Below are 16,731 nucleotides of genomic sequence, written 5' to 3'. Positions count from 1 at the left end.
GAAGAGATGGGTATTTTCTGACCAGGAAGGTCACTCTAAACACAGAAATATAAAAAGAAAAGTATTCCCTTATTTCCCCTATGTGGATATAATGCAAACATTTATTTTCTATATCAGACAAGAACACAGCTAAGTAATCCAATTCTACTGCAGCATTATAAAAATCATCCCTTCACCACAGTGTAAGATTTAAATGCATCTGCACAAGGGTGCACACTATATAAAAGGAGTAAGGTTGCTGCTGCCCTGCCAAGCACTTCCGGTCCCTACCCAGGTCCTACTGCAATACTGGTGGTCCCAATGGTTTTATCCAAATAAATTGTGTTTAAAAAATAAAGCATTTAAGAAGACAAGTCAAAATGCCTCAGAAACCATATCTCCAACTCAAACTTCATCTATTTAAATGTTATATTTGCCTCCCACTAATAAACCTTTATTTCACTCAAACTGAGCAATAAATCTTCCACACTGAAGTATCTTCCTTGCCCAATTAATCCAAAGGAAAAAAACTGAAATGATTAGTAAAGAAAAATGTAGGGACTAACACACCCTTTTAATATGTTTTTAAATATTTTTAAGGTTTAAAAGTGTTTAAAGTTTGTAATTCCTAATAGGAAAACATTATCTGAATGACTACCCTAATGGCAAACCACTATAGAATGTTTCAGTTGCATGTGGGGCAGAGGGGTAGGGATTCTCTTCACAGCACCCCAGCTTTCTTCATGAGAAGGTCAGAGGTACACTGGTTTGTATTATTGCAACATCCATTAGGTGATCGTTGCTTTTCCTTCAGCAAGGGCTTTATTTGTCAGAAGGGCATTATTATGCTTGACCTCCAAATTTGGCTGACAATTTACCGATGAGATTCATAACCTTTGGATTGCTCTGATATTTTGACATATTTGCTGGGTTCTGGGCCACATCCTGGAAGGCCACCATAACTTCTGGATCCTGCATGGCTGCGAGAACCTCTGGATCACTAAGAATTTCATTGAGCCCAGGCATTCCTGCCATTCCAGGCATTCCTCCAGGAAAATTACCAGGCATTCCCCCGAAAGCCACCTGGGAAAGAGCCATACTGAGCTCCTGATTGTCGTCTGGCTTCTTCCTCCCTCTGGGCTCTCTCATGTTCTTCCCGAGCCTTCTTAACCCTTTCTATTCTTTCTTTGATCTCTCGCTCTTCACGTTTTCGCTCATACTTTCTCCGATGTTCAGCAATTTTCTGGGCCCTTGGTTGAACTTCTTTCAGCATTGCGCTAGCATCTTCATCGTAATCCAGTTTACAAGCAAGGGCAAGATCATGTGCTGCTTCTTCCCAATGGCCCAGAAGTCTGTGTGCTTTCCCTCGCCACTTATAAGGCTGAGCTGAATCAGGATTTATTTCAATAGCTCTGTCACAGTCTCGAATGGCAGCATTTGGCTTCTGTAATTTGATGAAGACACTGGCTCTCTTGGCATACAGAATGGCCAAGCGAGGATTCAGTTTGATGGCATCTGTGAACAAGTCAATGGCTTTCTGTAGTTCACCATCATTTAGGGCATCAATGGCAGCCACTTTTTTATCATTTGCCTGATCCATCATTTTCTCGGTTATCTCTACATTTTCATCTCCCATTTCTTGAGGGGCATCAGTATCTGGTTCAATCACACCTTCATTGTCAATTTCTAGATCACTTTCCTCACTTGATGGTTCGTCTGTCTTTATGTTTTCCTCCGCCTTCTTACTATCTGTTTTTTCTTCCTTGATATTGTCTTCTGATTTAGTTTTATGAGTGGCAGGTGGTATTTTACCCCCCCATGCTCTCCACCCACTCCCGCAGGAAACGCATTTCCTCGGTGTGCAGAACGCTCGGATCCTGCTTACACATTTTCACGAAGGCCCGAAGCTCGCTCACTTTGCGGGGATCCATGGTCCAGAGGCGGTGAAAGGCGGCAGGCGCGGCTGAGGTTGCGGCCCGATTCCAAGCGGGGTACTAGCTCAGCGTGATCGTGTGGAAGGGGGCGGCTGCCGCGAGGCAGAACCGATTTTTTTTCTTTCAATGATTGAGTTGTAAGAGTTCTTTTTATATTCTGGATAATAGACTCTTATTAGATAGATGATTTGCAAATATTTTCTCCCATTCTAGGTTGTATTTTCACTTTCCCACTTGATGCATAAAAGTTTTAAATTTTGATGAAATCAAATTTATGGGGTTTTTTTGTTGTTGCTTGTGCTTTTAAGATTTTATTTACTTATTTGAGAGAGAGGGTGAGCATGAGTGGGGGGAGGGGCAACGGGAGAGGGAGATGGGGAAGCAGACTCCCTGCTGAGCAAGGGACCCCCCCCCCACCCATGCAGGGCTCAAACCCAGGACCCTGAAATCATGACCTGAGCTGAAGTCAGATGCTTAACCGTCTGAGCCACCCAGGCACCCCTGTTACTTGTGCTTTTAGTTTCATATCTAACAAAACATTGTCAGGGCACTGGCATGGCTCAGTCGTTAAGCCTCTGCCTTCAGATCAGGTCATGATCCCAGGGTCCTGGGATCGAGCCCTGCATCGGGCTCCCTGCTCAGCGGGAGCCTGCTTCTCCCTCTCCCACTCCCCCTGCTTGTGTTCCCTCTCTCACTGTCTGTCAAATAAATAAATAAAATCTTAAAAAGAAAAGACTGTCAAATCCAGGATCATTAAGATTTATCCATATGTTTTCTTCTAAGAGTTTAACAGTTTTAGCACTTACCTTTAGTTCATGGATCCATTTTGAGTTAAGTTTTGCATATGGTGTGAGACAAGGTCCTATAATAACCTTTTAACCCTTCTACCATCCTTTGGTCTTGCTGCCAAAATGATTTTTCTTAAAAGCAAACAAGCAACAATTCCTATCCCATTATCATGTTTATGAGTCTCTAAATGGCTTTGTCATATCTACTGCAGGGATTCTTAACTTTGTGAGATTAGAGAATTTGATGAAAACTATAGACCCTTTCCCCAGCAAGAATGTATATGAATGTCCATATGCATATGTATGCTAACACACACATACACACTTTTGCATGTAATTTCAAAGATTCACAAATGCACTAAAACCCATCCAAAGACAATTAGCCCAAAGAATAAAGTCCAAACTCCTTTGTACTTCCTTTGCCATTCATTGCCCCCCAGAGGGAGCACTGCCCTGCCCCATCATTTTAGCCTCTTGTCATCCACTCTCCAAACTGGCTTCCCACAGGTTAGTATTAAAAGCTCTCTGATCCTATCTAATGTGTCATGCTACATTAGAATCACATTTCTTTGCACATACATGCTATGCCTTCTAGCCAAAACATATTCCTCCAGCTCACATTAAGTGTGATACCTATGCAAATGTGCTTGGCACACAGAAGACATAATGCTTGTTAGATCTGAAAGAGGACTTAGCAAATGTTAGAAAATGAGGACTTGATACTTTTTTTCTAGAAATTAGACTTAAGTAAATGACTATGTTATATCTGTATTTTTTCATTCAGTAGTAAATTTTGGAAAACCTAATAAGTGTATGTATGAAAATTATGTAGCAGAAGACAATTTCCAAGTAATAGTAAGTCTAAGAGAATGTAAACTGATTGATCACAGAACCATCTTAGTTTTGTAAGTTCCTCTTAAAAGATTTTAAGAAGATCACATTGGTTGAAGTACCCATTTTAAGAAAGTTATAACATAACGTAGAAGAACGTATCTCAGAAAATATAATGTTGTCTCTAGAAAAAGAGATTCAATTAAAAGGGTTACTAAATTCTCACCAAATATGTTCATTCCACCAAATCAATTATCTTTTCTAGACATCACTTTAATGTGCAGCAATTTATCTATATTTTGTTAAAATTAACATTACCATTTTTGGGTATGCATCTGAAGGGGAAAAAATCACTATCTGAAGAGATATCTGCAGCCCTATGTTTACTGCAGCATTATTTAGAATAGCCAAGACACAGAAACAGGGATGCCTGGGTGGCTCAGCTGGTTAAGTGTCCAACTCAGGTCATGATCTCAGGATCCTGGGATTGAGCCCTACATAGGGCTCTGTGTTCAGCAGGGAGTCTGTTTGAGGATTCTCTCTTTCACTCCCTCTGCCCCTTCCCTCACTCGTGTGTGCACACTCTCTCTCAAATGGATAAATAAATCTTTAATAAAAAAAAAGAATAGCCAAGATACATAAACAACCTGAGTGGCCATTAGTAGATGAATGGATAAAGAAAATGTGGCATATATACATAATGGAACATTATTCAGCCATAAAAAAGAAGGCAATCCTGACATCTGTGACAACATGGATGAACCTTGAGGGCATCATGCTAGGTGAAATAAGTGAAACAGAGAAACACAAATATTGTATGATGTCACTTATATGTGGAATCTAAAAAAACCCAAACTCATGGAAACAGAACAGATCAGTGGTTGCCAAAGGTGGAGGGTGGGAGTAGAGGTGGGAAATGGGTAAAGGTGATCAAAGATAGGGGCGCCTGAGTGGCTCAGTCGTTGAGCATCTGCCTTCGGCTCGGGTCGTGGTCCAGGGGTCCTGGGATCGAGCCCCGCGTCCGGCTCCCTGCTTGGTGGGAGGCCTGCTTCTCCCTCTCCCACTCCCCCTGCTTGTGTTCCCTCTCTCGCTGTGTCTCTCTCTGTCAAATAAATAAATAAAATCTTTAAAAAAAAAAAAAAGGTGATCAAAGATACAAACTTCTAGTTATGAGATTAATAAGTTCTGAAGATCTAATGTACAGCCTGGTGATTATAGTTAATACTACTGTATTGTATATTTGAGGGGCGCCTGGGTGGCTCAGTCGGTTGAGCATCCGACTCTTGATTTCGGCTCAGGTTGTGATCTCAGGGGTCATGGGATTAAGCCCCACATTGGGCTCTGCGCTCAGCATGAAGTCTGCTTGATTCTCTCTCCCTCTACTTCCCACTCTCTCTCTCTCTCCCTCAAATAAATAAAATCTTTTTAAAAATACTGTATTGTATATCTGAAAGTTGCTAAGAGAGCACATCTTAAAAGTTCTCATCATAAGAAACAAACTTTGTGAGCATGTGAGGAGATGGATATTAACTTACTGGGGTGATCATTTCACAGTATGTACATAAATTATTAAGTTGTGCACCTTAAACTAATACAATGTTAAATGTCAATTACATCTCAACAAAACTGGAAAAAAATGCAAAACTAACAGCAAAGGGGATAAGAAGTATTCTCTTAAAACTGCAAGTCAAGTGTCCACAGTTATATGAACTGGGAATCAATCCTTAAGAATCAAGACAGAACAAATAGTTTGAAAAGTTGGAAGTATTTGACAGGAAAAATTCAGAAAGATCGATGTAAAATAATCAAAGAGTAACTGGGTAAAATTCAAGGAGGAATAAATAGTTATCTAAGGGTAGTATGCAAGTACTGCCTTTATCCCGAGGAAATTCCACATGAAATTTGTGAAACTAAGGGTAAGGGAAGGCATAAGAATAAAGAAATATATTAGCAAGAAGCCAAGAAGGCCTTTTTCTTTTTTCTGAAAAATCTGTAACTTCCTATACTTACAGTCTTATGCTGACTTGAAATCCCTAATGAAAAATGTTATAAAACACAAATACTGGCATTTTTAACCCCTTATAAGGAAACATAAGAAACAAATTGACAGATTGTGATATTAAATTTCACTGAGTTTCCTATTTAGATATATCTTATCTTTTTGCTTGAAAGGTGATTTTGATTGAGGTAAATGAATTATATACATAATGCTTGATGACTTTCAGAGGTTCATCACTTGGGGTGTGAGAATATGTATTAATTAGGGAAAGGTATAGGAAAAATGAAATGTTGGTAATTACATGCCAGGGCATACATAAAGTCCAACTCTTCATCAAAGTTCAGACAAAATCACAAATAAAAAGACTGATAAATAAAAGGCAAATTATTTCATAAACTTCATGTTATTAAAGCACTCTGACAATAATGAGTATAATAAACTCATTGCTTATTCACTGCAAAAAGAAAATTAACTTCTTTCCACAAATTGCCTCAATTTGTGACCTTCTGTGTAGAAAAAATAAAGTATTTCAAAAGTCATAACTGCAAGTAATGATATAGAGAGGAAAATCCTATGCTTTTTATACTTCTTTATGATTTTTTTAAATCCTAGTTTTACAGTGCGATTTTTTTTAAAAGCACAATGGACAAAAGAAAATATCTAAAAAGGCAAATATAAGCTAATTTTATTTTTTTTATTTTTCATTTTGCAATTATATTTATTTCAACATATAAAAGAATGGTGTTCCCATCATTTAAGCTCTTTCCAACTAGATAATGTTTTCTTCAACATTTAGCCAAGTGTTGGCAATTGAAAGAGGAGAAGTTCAATGTGATTGGTTAACTAAGATTTCAAAGAACCTGCTTCTCCCTAGAGGGTCAGTTAATTTCTCATTTATAAGCCCATTTATAACTCCAGCTCTGAGAAATGGTCCTAATAAAATTCACGGTTAAGTAGGCTGTCAAATGCATACCAGCCATTAACATTTGGGCTGCCTGCTGCTAGCAAAATAGTAATATTTAATGCTACGGCATTTTCATTTTATAAGACTATTTAGCATAAATCTGCTTTAGGGTCTTATGAAACAGCTTTCCTTTGTTAAACAGATTAAATTCAGGTTGTAATGGTTGGTTTTAGAATGACTTGAAAATACTTCAGTTTACAGTCACTAAGAAACTATGTATTTTCTGATTAGATTATTGGCTACATTCCCTCCGGTAACTGCAGGAAGATACACTATTTTTAGGACAAAAGCAACTTATTGTAGGGTCCTCTGAAAAGAAAAGAGAAGAGGAAAAAGAGCTAAGAAGAGAGCTAGGGAGAAGGGAGCAAACTGAAGTCAATAAAGCCATTTCGCCTTGTTATAGAATTTTCCAGTTTCTCCAGCACTTGATGTATATTACTACCTCATCTAATGCTCACAGCAATCTGATGAGGTACATAGACCATTGCTATACCACACCTAAGAGGAGGAAACAAAAGCTCCAGAAGAGTGAAATTACACCTTGGCCACATGGCAAGAAAATGGGAAAACAAGATTAGAATCCTAGGCCTTGGGATAAAAGGAAGAATTTGTGCATTAATTCATCTAATATCTGAGCTCTGTCTTAAATCTTCAAGAGCATAAGGTATAAAAGGCATGTGTGTGTGTGTGTGTGTGTGTGTGTGTGAGAGAGAGAGAGAGAGGGAGAGTGGGAGGAGGAGGGAGGGTGGCAGGGAGAGGGAGGGAGAGAGAGACAGAAGGGATAGTGTAGGCAGAAGCACTTGCATAAGTCATGAAAGCATGAACATGTTTACTGGACTGTTTCCTTCCTTCGATCGGAACCTCTTTGAGGGTAGGGAATGTGTCTGTGTTCACCACTTAAATCCCCAGGACCTAGCAAAGAGCACCATAAAAACTGGCTGCACAAATGACTGACAGAAAGAAAACAGAAACTAAAAGAGAATGAGGATAGGGACATCAAAGGAGGAGAAAATGTCAAGAAAGAGTAGCTAGTATCAGATGTCACAGACACATCTAAATAAGAACCAGAATACCTCCCTTGGATAAAACAAGGAGACTGATGCTGACTTGGAAAGGTTGGGGTGGGTGGGGAATTTCTAGCGGAGTGATGGAGGGAAGACAATCGATACTCTGCAGTTTAAGTCTTGGTCTCTTCTCTAGTGTGTTAACTAGAGATGGTTAAATAGTTGGAAATTATTTTCTGGGCACAACAAGGATCAAAGTGGTATTTCTTTGAGTTCTAGAGAAACACAGGGAGAGAAGAAAAAAAAATAAGCCAAGGACCAAATATTATATCCAGGCAAAAAGTTATCCCACCAGAATAAAAACTCTAAAAAGAAAGAGGTAGAAAAGACATGAGAGAGAATCCATCCCACCCTTCCTTCCACCTAATGAAAAAAAAGTTTAGTTTCTTATATACAGTGAAGTCAGACCTTAGGCTATTTTCATTTCTCTTTGTGCTATTTTAATACTAGGAAAAATAAAACATGGCCAAAAATTAAATGGCACAACAACCAATCAGATGTTTGGTAATGATATCCAAGAAGAATATTTCAATAGCTAACAAAAGATGCCACATCAATATCTATAGTAATGATAACTACATAATGTCTTCTTCTAGGTAAGAGAAATAACATACCATTTTAATAAGTGATTGTTCTATATGTACAAAAGCAAAACAGACACAATTTAAAAGAGGAGCTATATTCTCTGAAAAGTGAAACTGTTGATACCTCCTTTCTGTTTAAGGCTTCAATCTTCACATCAATAGGAAAAACAAATTTCTTTATTCTTTGCTCCATCAAAGAATAAAAACATTAGTCCTGAGATCTAAGAAGGTTGTTACTTCCATTAAGTTAAGAACAAGATCAATATGAACCTTCAGACGTGGATCAATAAGAAAAAATGGAAAAGAGATTTTAAACTTTATTGTAAAAACAGTAATGTGGAAAACTAGAAAGAATGAGGTTTTCTAACAAACTGAGTCACCATCTTAATTTTTTATATATCAGTATCTATTATGTACTATATGTCAGGAAACGTGTAGTTATTTGCTTAAAGTTCGTTAATCAGGTCAATGCCATGAGAAAATGATTTAAATTTGTGCAGTTCTTAATTGCAGAATAATTACAAAGAAAGAAAATTTATTACTTTCAAGTTCCACCAAGTAACAGAAAGGTCCTTGGGGAACTTGCTGTAATGACCAGATAAGGCTGTCTGCAATTAGCATGCCTCTTATATGTATGTTAATCAGTATTCCAACCACTGAAGCCTATTCAGAAACATTTTGTTCTTTTAACCATTTAAAGCATTCCCTTTCTAATCTTGCTCACATTATTAGTTTGCATAGGCAATGAATAAAGAATTCCGGTAGCAAAAGTAAATTTCACTTCAGGCATTGTTCACGTTCCTTATAGGAGTTTAAATTAATGAGGTCTTTACTAAGTTTGGTTTTTACCTTTTTCTAAACTCTCAGCTTTTTATTTATTTATTATTATTACTTTTTCCATTCAATAGTTTATTATGGTAAAAGAAGATAGGACAAGTTTGAGACCCATAGTGGCCATTTCTTATAACTTCTAACTACATTTCAGAAACAGGAATAAGAAAATCATTGTGAGGCCAAAAGTCTACCATGTCATAGTGAGGTAAGAGATCAACTCTCTTAAGGATACGTGTTCTAAAAGAAAAGATCCCAGTGTCTTAAAAAGTACTTAGCATAAATCCTGGTATTCAGTAATTACTGTTTTTTTTATCTTAAGAGCAAGGACCTCCTCTTATATAACCACATTACAATGATCAAAAACAAAAAGCTATTAACATCTTTTAATGGTAACATCTTTTAAAGCCAGATTTAATTTCAAATGGCCCTTGACACTGGAAAATGACCTTAAAAGTTTTGCAAATACTAAAATCAATGATTTTTAAAAAAATAATGGCAAAATGAAATGGACATTGGCTTGGGATTCAAGAGGTTCTGCCTTTTTTGTCACTGCTTGTTATGGGGCTTTAAGAAAGTCACTTCATCTCTGGATCTCAGTCCACTTAACCACAAAATTAAGGAATTGGCTTAACTAACCACCAGAATCTCTCCCAGTTCCAACTTGCTTTCATTCTGTATAAAGATTACTAAAGGTGAAAAACTACTGCTTTTCAACTCAAAAGTATGAAATCTTTAGCTTACTTTTCTGCCTTAAACTTTGCTGCCAAAGTGGTACAGTAAGTTTCAACCAAGTGTGTCCATTCTCTTGAGTCTCTAATGTTGGCTGAGAAATAAGGCCTTTTTTTTTTTTTTAAAGATTTTATTTATTTATTTGAGGGAGAGAATGAGATAGAGAGAGAGAGCATGAGATGGGGGAGGGTCAGAGGGAGAAGCAGACTCCCTGCTCAGCAGGGAGCCTGATGTGGGGCTCGATCCCGGGACTCCAGGATCATGACCTGAGCCGAAGGCAGTTGCTTAACCAACTGAGCCACCCAGGCGCCCGGAGAAATAAGGCCTTTTAAAACTGTATGTTTTGACTTCAATGCATTTAAAACATGTAGTACAGGCTTTAAAGAAAAAAAAATTTAAGATGTTACATAAAAACAGGCCAAGTGTAATAACATCTAACATTTGGACAGTTCCTTAAGATTTATAAGGAATTTCACATGTTATCTCATTTAATCTTCTCAACAAGATGTAGAGCTGTTATGTTTCCCATTCTGCAAAAGTCAAGTTCAGACATGGCATTAGGATTGGGAGATTTCTTACTGTATAGTCCATGCTCTGTCCATTACACCACAGTACCTCAAATGTACATATAAATACCCTAGATCTCACTTTGATTTAGCAGCAATGTTTCTTAAAATGCTTAAATGTAAGCCGTCACAGTTCCATTAGATTAGGAAAGCAGAGCAAAAACCTTGCCCACAGTATATCAAAATTTCTTAATTTTTATTTAATCTGTTCCTGAAGATTCAAGATAACTTTAAAAATTAAATAATTAAGACTAATCATGAAAAGAAGACAAGTATTTTTGTTTGCAGCTAAAATGGAGCATGTTGAAGAAATGTAAATACAGTTTATAATTTATTTGGTTCCCAACACTGAAATGATATAATTATTAATTGGGATATTTCACATCTTCAAAATTTTATTGTCCTTTTGAGACTCTGCACAATTCTATTTATTTATTTATTTATTTATTTATTTTTTATTTATTTTTAAATTTTTATTATGTTATGTTAGTCACCATACAATACATCATTGGTTTTTGATGTGGTGATCCACGATCCATTGTTTTCATATAACACCCAGTGCTCCATGCAGTACGTGCCCTCCTTAATACCCATCACCGGGCTAACCATTCCCCCCTCCCCCCTCCCCTCTAAAACCCTGTTTGTTTCTCAGAGTCCATTGTCTCTCATGGTTCATCTCTCCCTCCAATTCCCCCCCACACACACATTTTTCCCTTCCTTCTCCTAATGTCCTCCATGCTATTCCTTATGTTCCACAAATAAGTGAAACCATATGATAATTGACTTTCTCTGCTTGACTTATTTCACTTAGCATAATCTCCTCCAGTCCCATCCATGTTGATGTAAAAGTTGAGTATTCATCCTTTCTGATGGCTGAGTAATATTCCATTGTATATATGGACCACATCTTCTTTATTCATTCATCTGTTGACGGGCATCTCGGCTCTTTCCACAGTTTGGCTATTGCGGACATTGCTGCTATGAACATTGGGGTGCATATGGCCCTTCTTTTCACTACATCTGTGTCTTTGGGGTAAATACCCAGGAGTGCAATTGCTGGGTCATAGGGTAGCTCTATTTTTAAATTTTTGAGGAACCTCCACGCTGTTTTCCAATGTGGCTGTACCAACTTGCATTCCCACCAACAGTGTAAGAGGGTTCCCCTTTCTCCACAACCTCTCCAACATTTGCTGTTTTTTCCCTGTCCATTTTTGCCATTCTAACTGGTGTAAGGTGGTATCTCAATGTGGTTTTGATTTGGATTTCCCTGATGGCTAATGATGATGAACATTTTTTCATGCACAATTCAATTTAGACTGTATGAGGAGCTCTTGTCTGAAGAGCTCTGGTATAGACTATGACTTAGGAAAACGATATGATCTTCAGATCCTCTAGGAGGCAGCATCATATTGCCACTGATTATTAAATACAACATCTTTATCCACTAGTCTCTGAGATACAGATCATTCAATCTGTTCAGAGTGCAGGCAAAATAAAACCCAGTTTATTTGAAAACAGCCCAAGTCTACACAACCTTCATCACTATGATGTCTCTATAAGTAATGATGATGACTGAAATGTTTGCTGCAGGAAGTATTTCTGGTTGAAGATTTCCATGAACATATAACATTGGTAACCTCTTACAAATTCAGGCCAATACTTCAGGTTGTCAGCAACTGATCAACTGTTATAATTCCAATACCTTTTAGTTATTGCTCAAAACAAAAATCATATAATTATAGTTCATTCACCTTTTATCAATGGTTTTCCAGAATTTGCTTTTTTCTAAAAGATTATTTATTTATTTGAGAGAGAGAGAATGAGTGGGGGAAGGAGCAGAGGCAGAGGGAGAAGCAGGCTCCCCACTAAGCAGGGAGCCCGATGTGGGACTTGATCCCAGGACTCTGGGATCATGACCTGAGCAGAAGGCTTAACCAACTGACCTACCCAGGAGCCCCAGAATTTGCTTTTTTCTTAGTAACAGCTACATAGGTCCTTAGCTTAAAGAGTGGTATCATTTTCCCAAAAGCCAAAAATTAATCACTGCCCTTGATAATTAAAACAAACAAACCACACCTCAACTTCTTCCCTTTTGTGGCAGGATGACTTTCTCAGGATAAGGACCATTCATGCAAAAGAAAAAGAAATACAAGAAATCATGTCTAGATGGAGGTAAAAGTAGCAAAGCTTTCAAGTTTCTCTACTTGGCTGAGAGAAAACACCACTGGATTCTTGAATCCATTTCTGGACACATGCCTACCCTCAATAAATTTGGCTTTCTGAGCTGCAACACCAGAGTTAGTTTTTAACAGCTCCTTACAAACACCAGTGAACATCTGAGGGCTGCCAAGGGAAAGAGTACCGTGAGGGAGCGTACACAGCGGTGACAACAGGCTCCGGAGCCAGAGCGCCCAGGGCCGACTCCAGTTCTTCCCTCGCTGGTCTTTGGTAGTGACGAGGCAGACGGGCTGAGAAAGTAACAGAAAACCCCAGATAGAAGCTAATTTTTCTCTCTTACATGAATGTCCACAGGCTGGCAGTGTGGGCTGGTGCACAGGCTCTGCTCCCCAGAATTCACAGGGACCCCGTTCCTTCCAGCATCAGGCTCCACCACTTCTAGGGTGCAGCCCTGGTGTTCACGGTCTAAGATGAGCTTCACCTACGACAGGAGGAAGGAGGAATAGAGAAGGAAAGGAGGGGCAGCGGGGATAAGCCAACTCTTTCTGGTAGCTCCCCAAAATTACCCACAACACTTTTTTTTGTCACTAATCACACTTAACTGCAAAGGAGGTTAGGAAGTGTGGGCCACATGCCCAGATGGAACTTTTCCTACTACAGGAAAGAGGTGAAAACAGATATTGGTGTATTCGTGGTCTCTACACACCCTGTGTGATCTTAGCCACTTTATGCCTCTGACTTCTCATCGGGGAAATGGAAACAATGATAGAGTCTCCCATCATAAAGTTACCGGGAACACAAAATGATAGTAATCAATACAGAGGGGCTGGCACAGTGTCTGACACACAATGAATACCCAACAAGGGAAATAATTATTTGTCTTCAAATATTTTCTTTGCTTACTGATTTCCTTTCAATTGTTAAAAATTATATAAACTGTTTTGTTCCCTCTGGTTTATCTATTTTTCTCTCCAACCCCCAAGTTACACAGTATAAACAGACTGATCTCAATCACTGCTTTCAGCAAGCCCCCCCTTTCTAATGCTCTTGCCAACACAACACACACACCACACACACACCACATACACACATCACACACACACAACTCACAAACACACTTTCATTCTCTCTTTCTCTCAGAGAAAACTTTAGTGACATCCCATTACCTAAATTCAAGTGCAAACTCCTCTGTCTTTACCTCCATACCTTTCCAAAAGTATCTTCCACTATGATCCAATTAGATCATACTATAACAGTGACAAAAAATGATGGAGATCAAAAGTACTAAATTAATAGAGGCTATTCCTTTTTAAGGTTTTTTTTTCTTTGCCACGTAATGTGCTCAGTGCTTTACACAAACTCTCTCTTTTAATCCTCATAATCCTGTGAGGTTATCACCATTATTATCCCCATATTATAAATTATGACTAAAGCTTAGAAAGGTTATACCCAAAGTCACAGTAAGTATATTGCAGGGCTGTGATCTGAACAGAGGTCTGCTGGGTTCCAAAGCTGTTCGTTTAACCACGGTGTGGCAACTGTCTTCTGCACAAACATGGCATCTGTGTTCTCTCTACACACCTGAGTCACCTTAGAATTCTTTTTCTAATCACATCCTGCAAAGTTTCACTATGGTCCAGCACATTTCTGATCTCTTCTATGGGATGTTCATCAACTATAATGGAATAATAATTACATTACAGTAATTACATAATAATAATAGTGATAAACAGCAAAATAGAACCTGTATTATACTCTTATAACACTACATGGTTCTAAGAACCATACATATACTAACTCACTTAATCCTCACAACAACCCTGTGAGTTAGACCATAATTATTGCCATTTTATAATGAGGTAAATAAGCCTGAAAGACTAAGCAACTTGCCTGAGCTTGCATAGGTAATAAATGTTGGAACCAGGGTTCCAACCCAGTCACTCTTTATCTCCTCTCTGACAAAATATATTCTTCCTGTATCCCTTACTTAGATATTAAATCACATATACCTTATATTATAATTCAACCTTTTCATATATTAAAGTATGAGGCACAAGATAAATGGATAAACGAAATATGAGGTATTCATACAATGGGATAATATTTGGCTATAAAAAGTAATGACTTTTTGATATATGCTACAACATGATGGACCTTGAAAACATTATGCTTAGTGAAATGAGCCAGACACAGAATGACAAATATTGTACAATTCTACTTATATGAGGTACTTAGAATAAACAAATTCGTAGAGACAGAAAATAGACTAGAGGCTCCTAGGGGTTAAGGGGAAGGGGAAAGGGAAAATTATGGTTTCACAAATACAGAGTTTCTGTTGGGGAAGAAGAAAAAGTTTTGGGTATAGATAGTGGTGAGGATTACCCAACACTGTGAATGCATTTAATGACACTGCATTGTATACTTATGAGTAGTTAAAATTATAAATATTACATTTTACCACAATAAAAAAAAAAATCCAGCACATTACATTACAGTTATACTTCATAGACTCTATTGAAGGTTGACGAATCCTTTCTGAGACCAGGAGATAGCACGAAATATTCTACATGGTTGGCAGACAGTAAATGAAAACTACCCTTTCTATGAAACACCAAAGCAATCAATCCATAACCATGTCTTGCTTTCCCAACATGATCAATAGTACCTTTAAGAAAAAAGTTTCGCACACATGCACACACATAAGATGCTCAATAAAATTTATATTCAAAGCTTCACAAGCACACAAATACATAAGTAATCTTTGCAATGATTTCAGCAGGATTCAAGGACAATGCTATAATTTTCATTTTGTAAGTGGAGAATATAAAGTACAAAGAGAAGTGATGCTGTTTGGATGACTTTGTAAATCTGACAACTCTGTAAACCAGGTAGTAGGTTCTCTGCTTATTATTTGATAAGTTACTGGATCATGCAATCTTGAAAAACACCACAAGACATCAACCTGATATTCATACTACAAGGGATTAAAGCACAGTAAGGTGAATACTAATTACCACCTGTAGCTCTCCTTCTCCACATACCCCCCTCCCTCCCTACAGCATTCAACAGGTCCTCCAAATTAAACTGGAATGTCTAAAGACCCTAATTCAGAAGAGGTAACCAATTATGATCAACCAGCAGTGACCATGATTGAGAAATGAATAAAAGTGGCACCTGTCTTTTAAGAAAGTGACTCTAACCACTTCTGATGATGAGGTTCCAAAACCTTTTTTAGGTGGGACTCAACCTGCTCACCAGCCAGACTCTTCCCCATCTCTCATCACTCATGCTCAACTCCTCCCTCTCTGGTTACTGATAAGCAGCAAAATGGAATTTCTCTTCTTGCTCTCTGCTTGGCTTCCATTAGAGGTACAAACCATAAACAACAATGGCATTACTAAAAGCTTGACACCAGAGAGAAAAGACGCAATAAAAGCTAACATATTCACTAACTGAATATTTAATAACTGAAATATTACTAAGATATCTTTGTATTTCTTGGAATGAATCCTAAAGTGACTTAAGAATCAGGAATGAGGAATTGTTAATGTAATGCTATATGATAAGGCCAATACTTACCTGTCTGAATAACTTATGATTTTACACATTTATTAAACAACCAAAAATTCCATCTTGGATATATAAGGAAGAGAATCCCACTCAAAAGCAGCCAAGCTTTTACCTCATTTTTCATGAAGTGAATGGATCTGATCAGTTTCCTGAAACATCACCCCTACCTTTTCTCCCCGAACTGTAGCACCTTTCTTGCCTTACCAAGCAATCTGTGCTCATGTTTCCAATGTAACGTGACCAGGACATGAGGAAATGAGGCTTAGGTAGAATTTCTTTGGCTTGTGACTGGTGCTTAAGCTATATTGCAGCATGGCTTTGTTTGGTATTAGAAATTAAACTTCAGAAGTTCTAGGAAAATTCTAAACTGCACCAAGTCCAGACAATGAATACCTTATAAATCTTGTGACAATCAGCTTAATACTAACATATGCAAAGGAATTCAAAGGGTAACAGAAGGAAAGTGGAAACCAAGAGAAGCTACAGGGGTCAAAAGAGGAAGGAAAGAAAGTAACCAGTCCAAAAATTAAAAAAGTGAAGGCAATTAGCTGGAAACCAAGTAGAAAGAGAATCCTGCAACCTGGTTAGTGATAATTAAAATCTAAAGAAGCAAAACCCCTTTCTTGGGAGTAGGTGATGGAGTATGTCCACACACAGCTGGATACAATCATTAAGGAGAGTGAAAGTAGGAAGAGTCTGGGGAAAACCATA

The 16,731-nt window shown here is 37.9% G+C and overlaps 1 protein-coding gene and 1 pseudogene across 3 annotated transcripts in view; both read right to left on the bottom strand.

Annotated features, from left to right (window-relative positions):
* Window positions 1-16,731, bottom strand: part of RABGAP1L (RAB GTPase activating protein 1 like) — a 748,424-nt gene that overhangs the window by 344,567 nt on the left and 387,126 nt on the right. For 2 of the 3 annotated variants that reach the window (XM_078077989.1, XM_078077987.1), the window contains exon 14: window positions 12,791-12,931. The exons of the other annotated variant lie outside the window; for it this stretch is intronic. In XM_078077989.1, the coding sequence (XP_077934115.1) occupies window positions 12,791-12,931 (141 nt within the window). The remainder of the gene's footprint in view (window positions 1-12,790; window positions 12,932-16,731) is intronic. 3 annotated transcript variants of the gene reach the window in all.
* Window positions 783-2,033, bottom strand: LOC118551625 (hsc70-interacting protein pseudogene; annotated as a pseudogene).

Source organism: Halichoerus grypus, chromosome 7, assembly GCF_964656455.1.
Source record: "Halichoerus grypus chromosome 7, mHalGry1.hap1.1, whole genome shotgun sequence".
Taxonomy (NCBI): domain Eukaryota; kingdom Metazoa; phylum Chordata; class Mammalia; order Carnivora; family Phocidae; genus Halichoerus; species Halichoerus grypus.
Note: the sequence above shows the minus strand (reverse complement) of the source record. Positions and strands in the feature narration are given on the sequence as shown.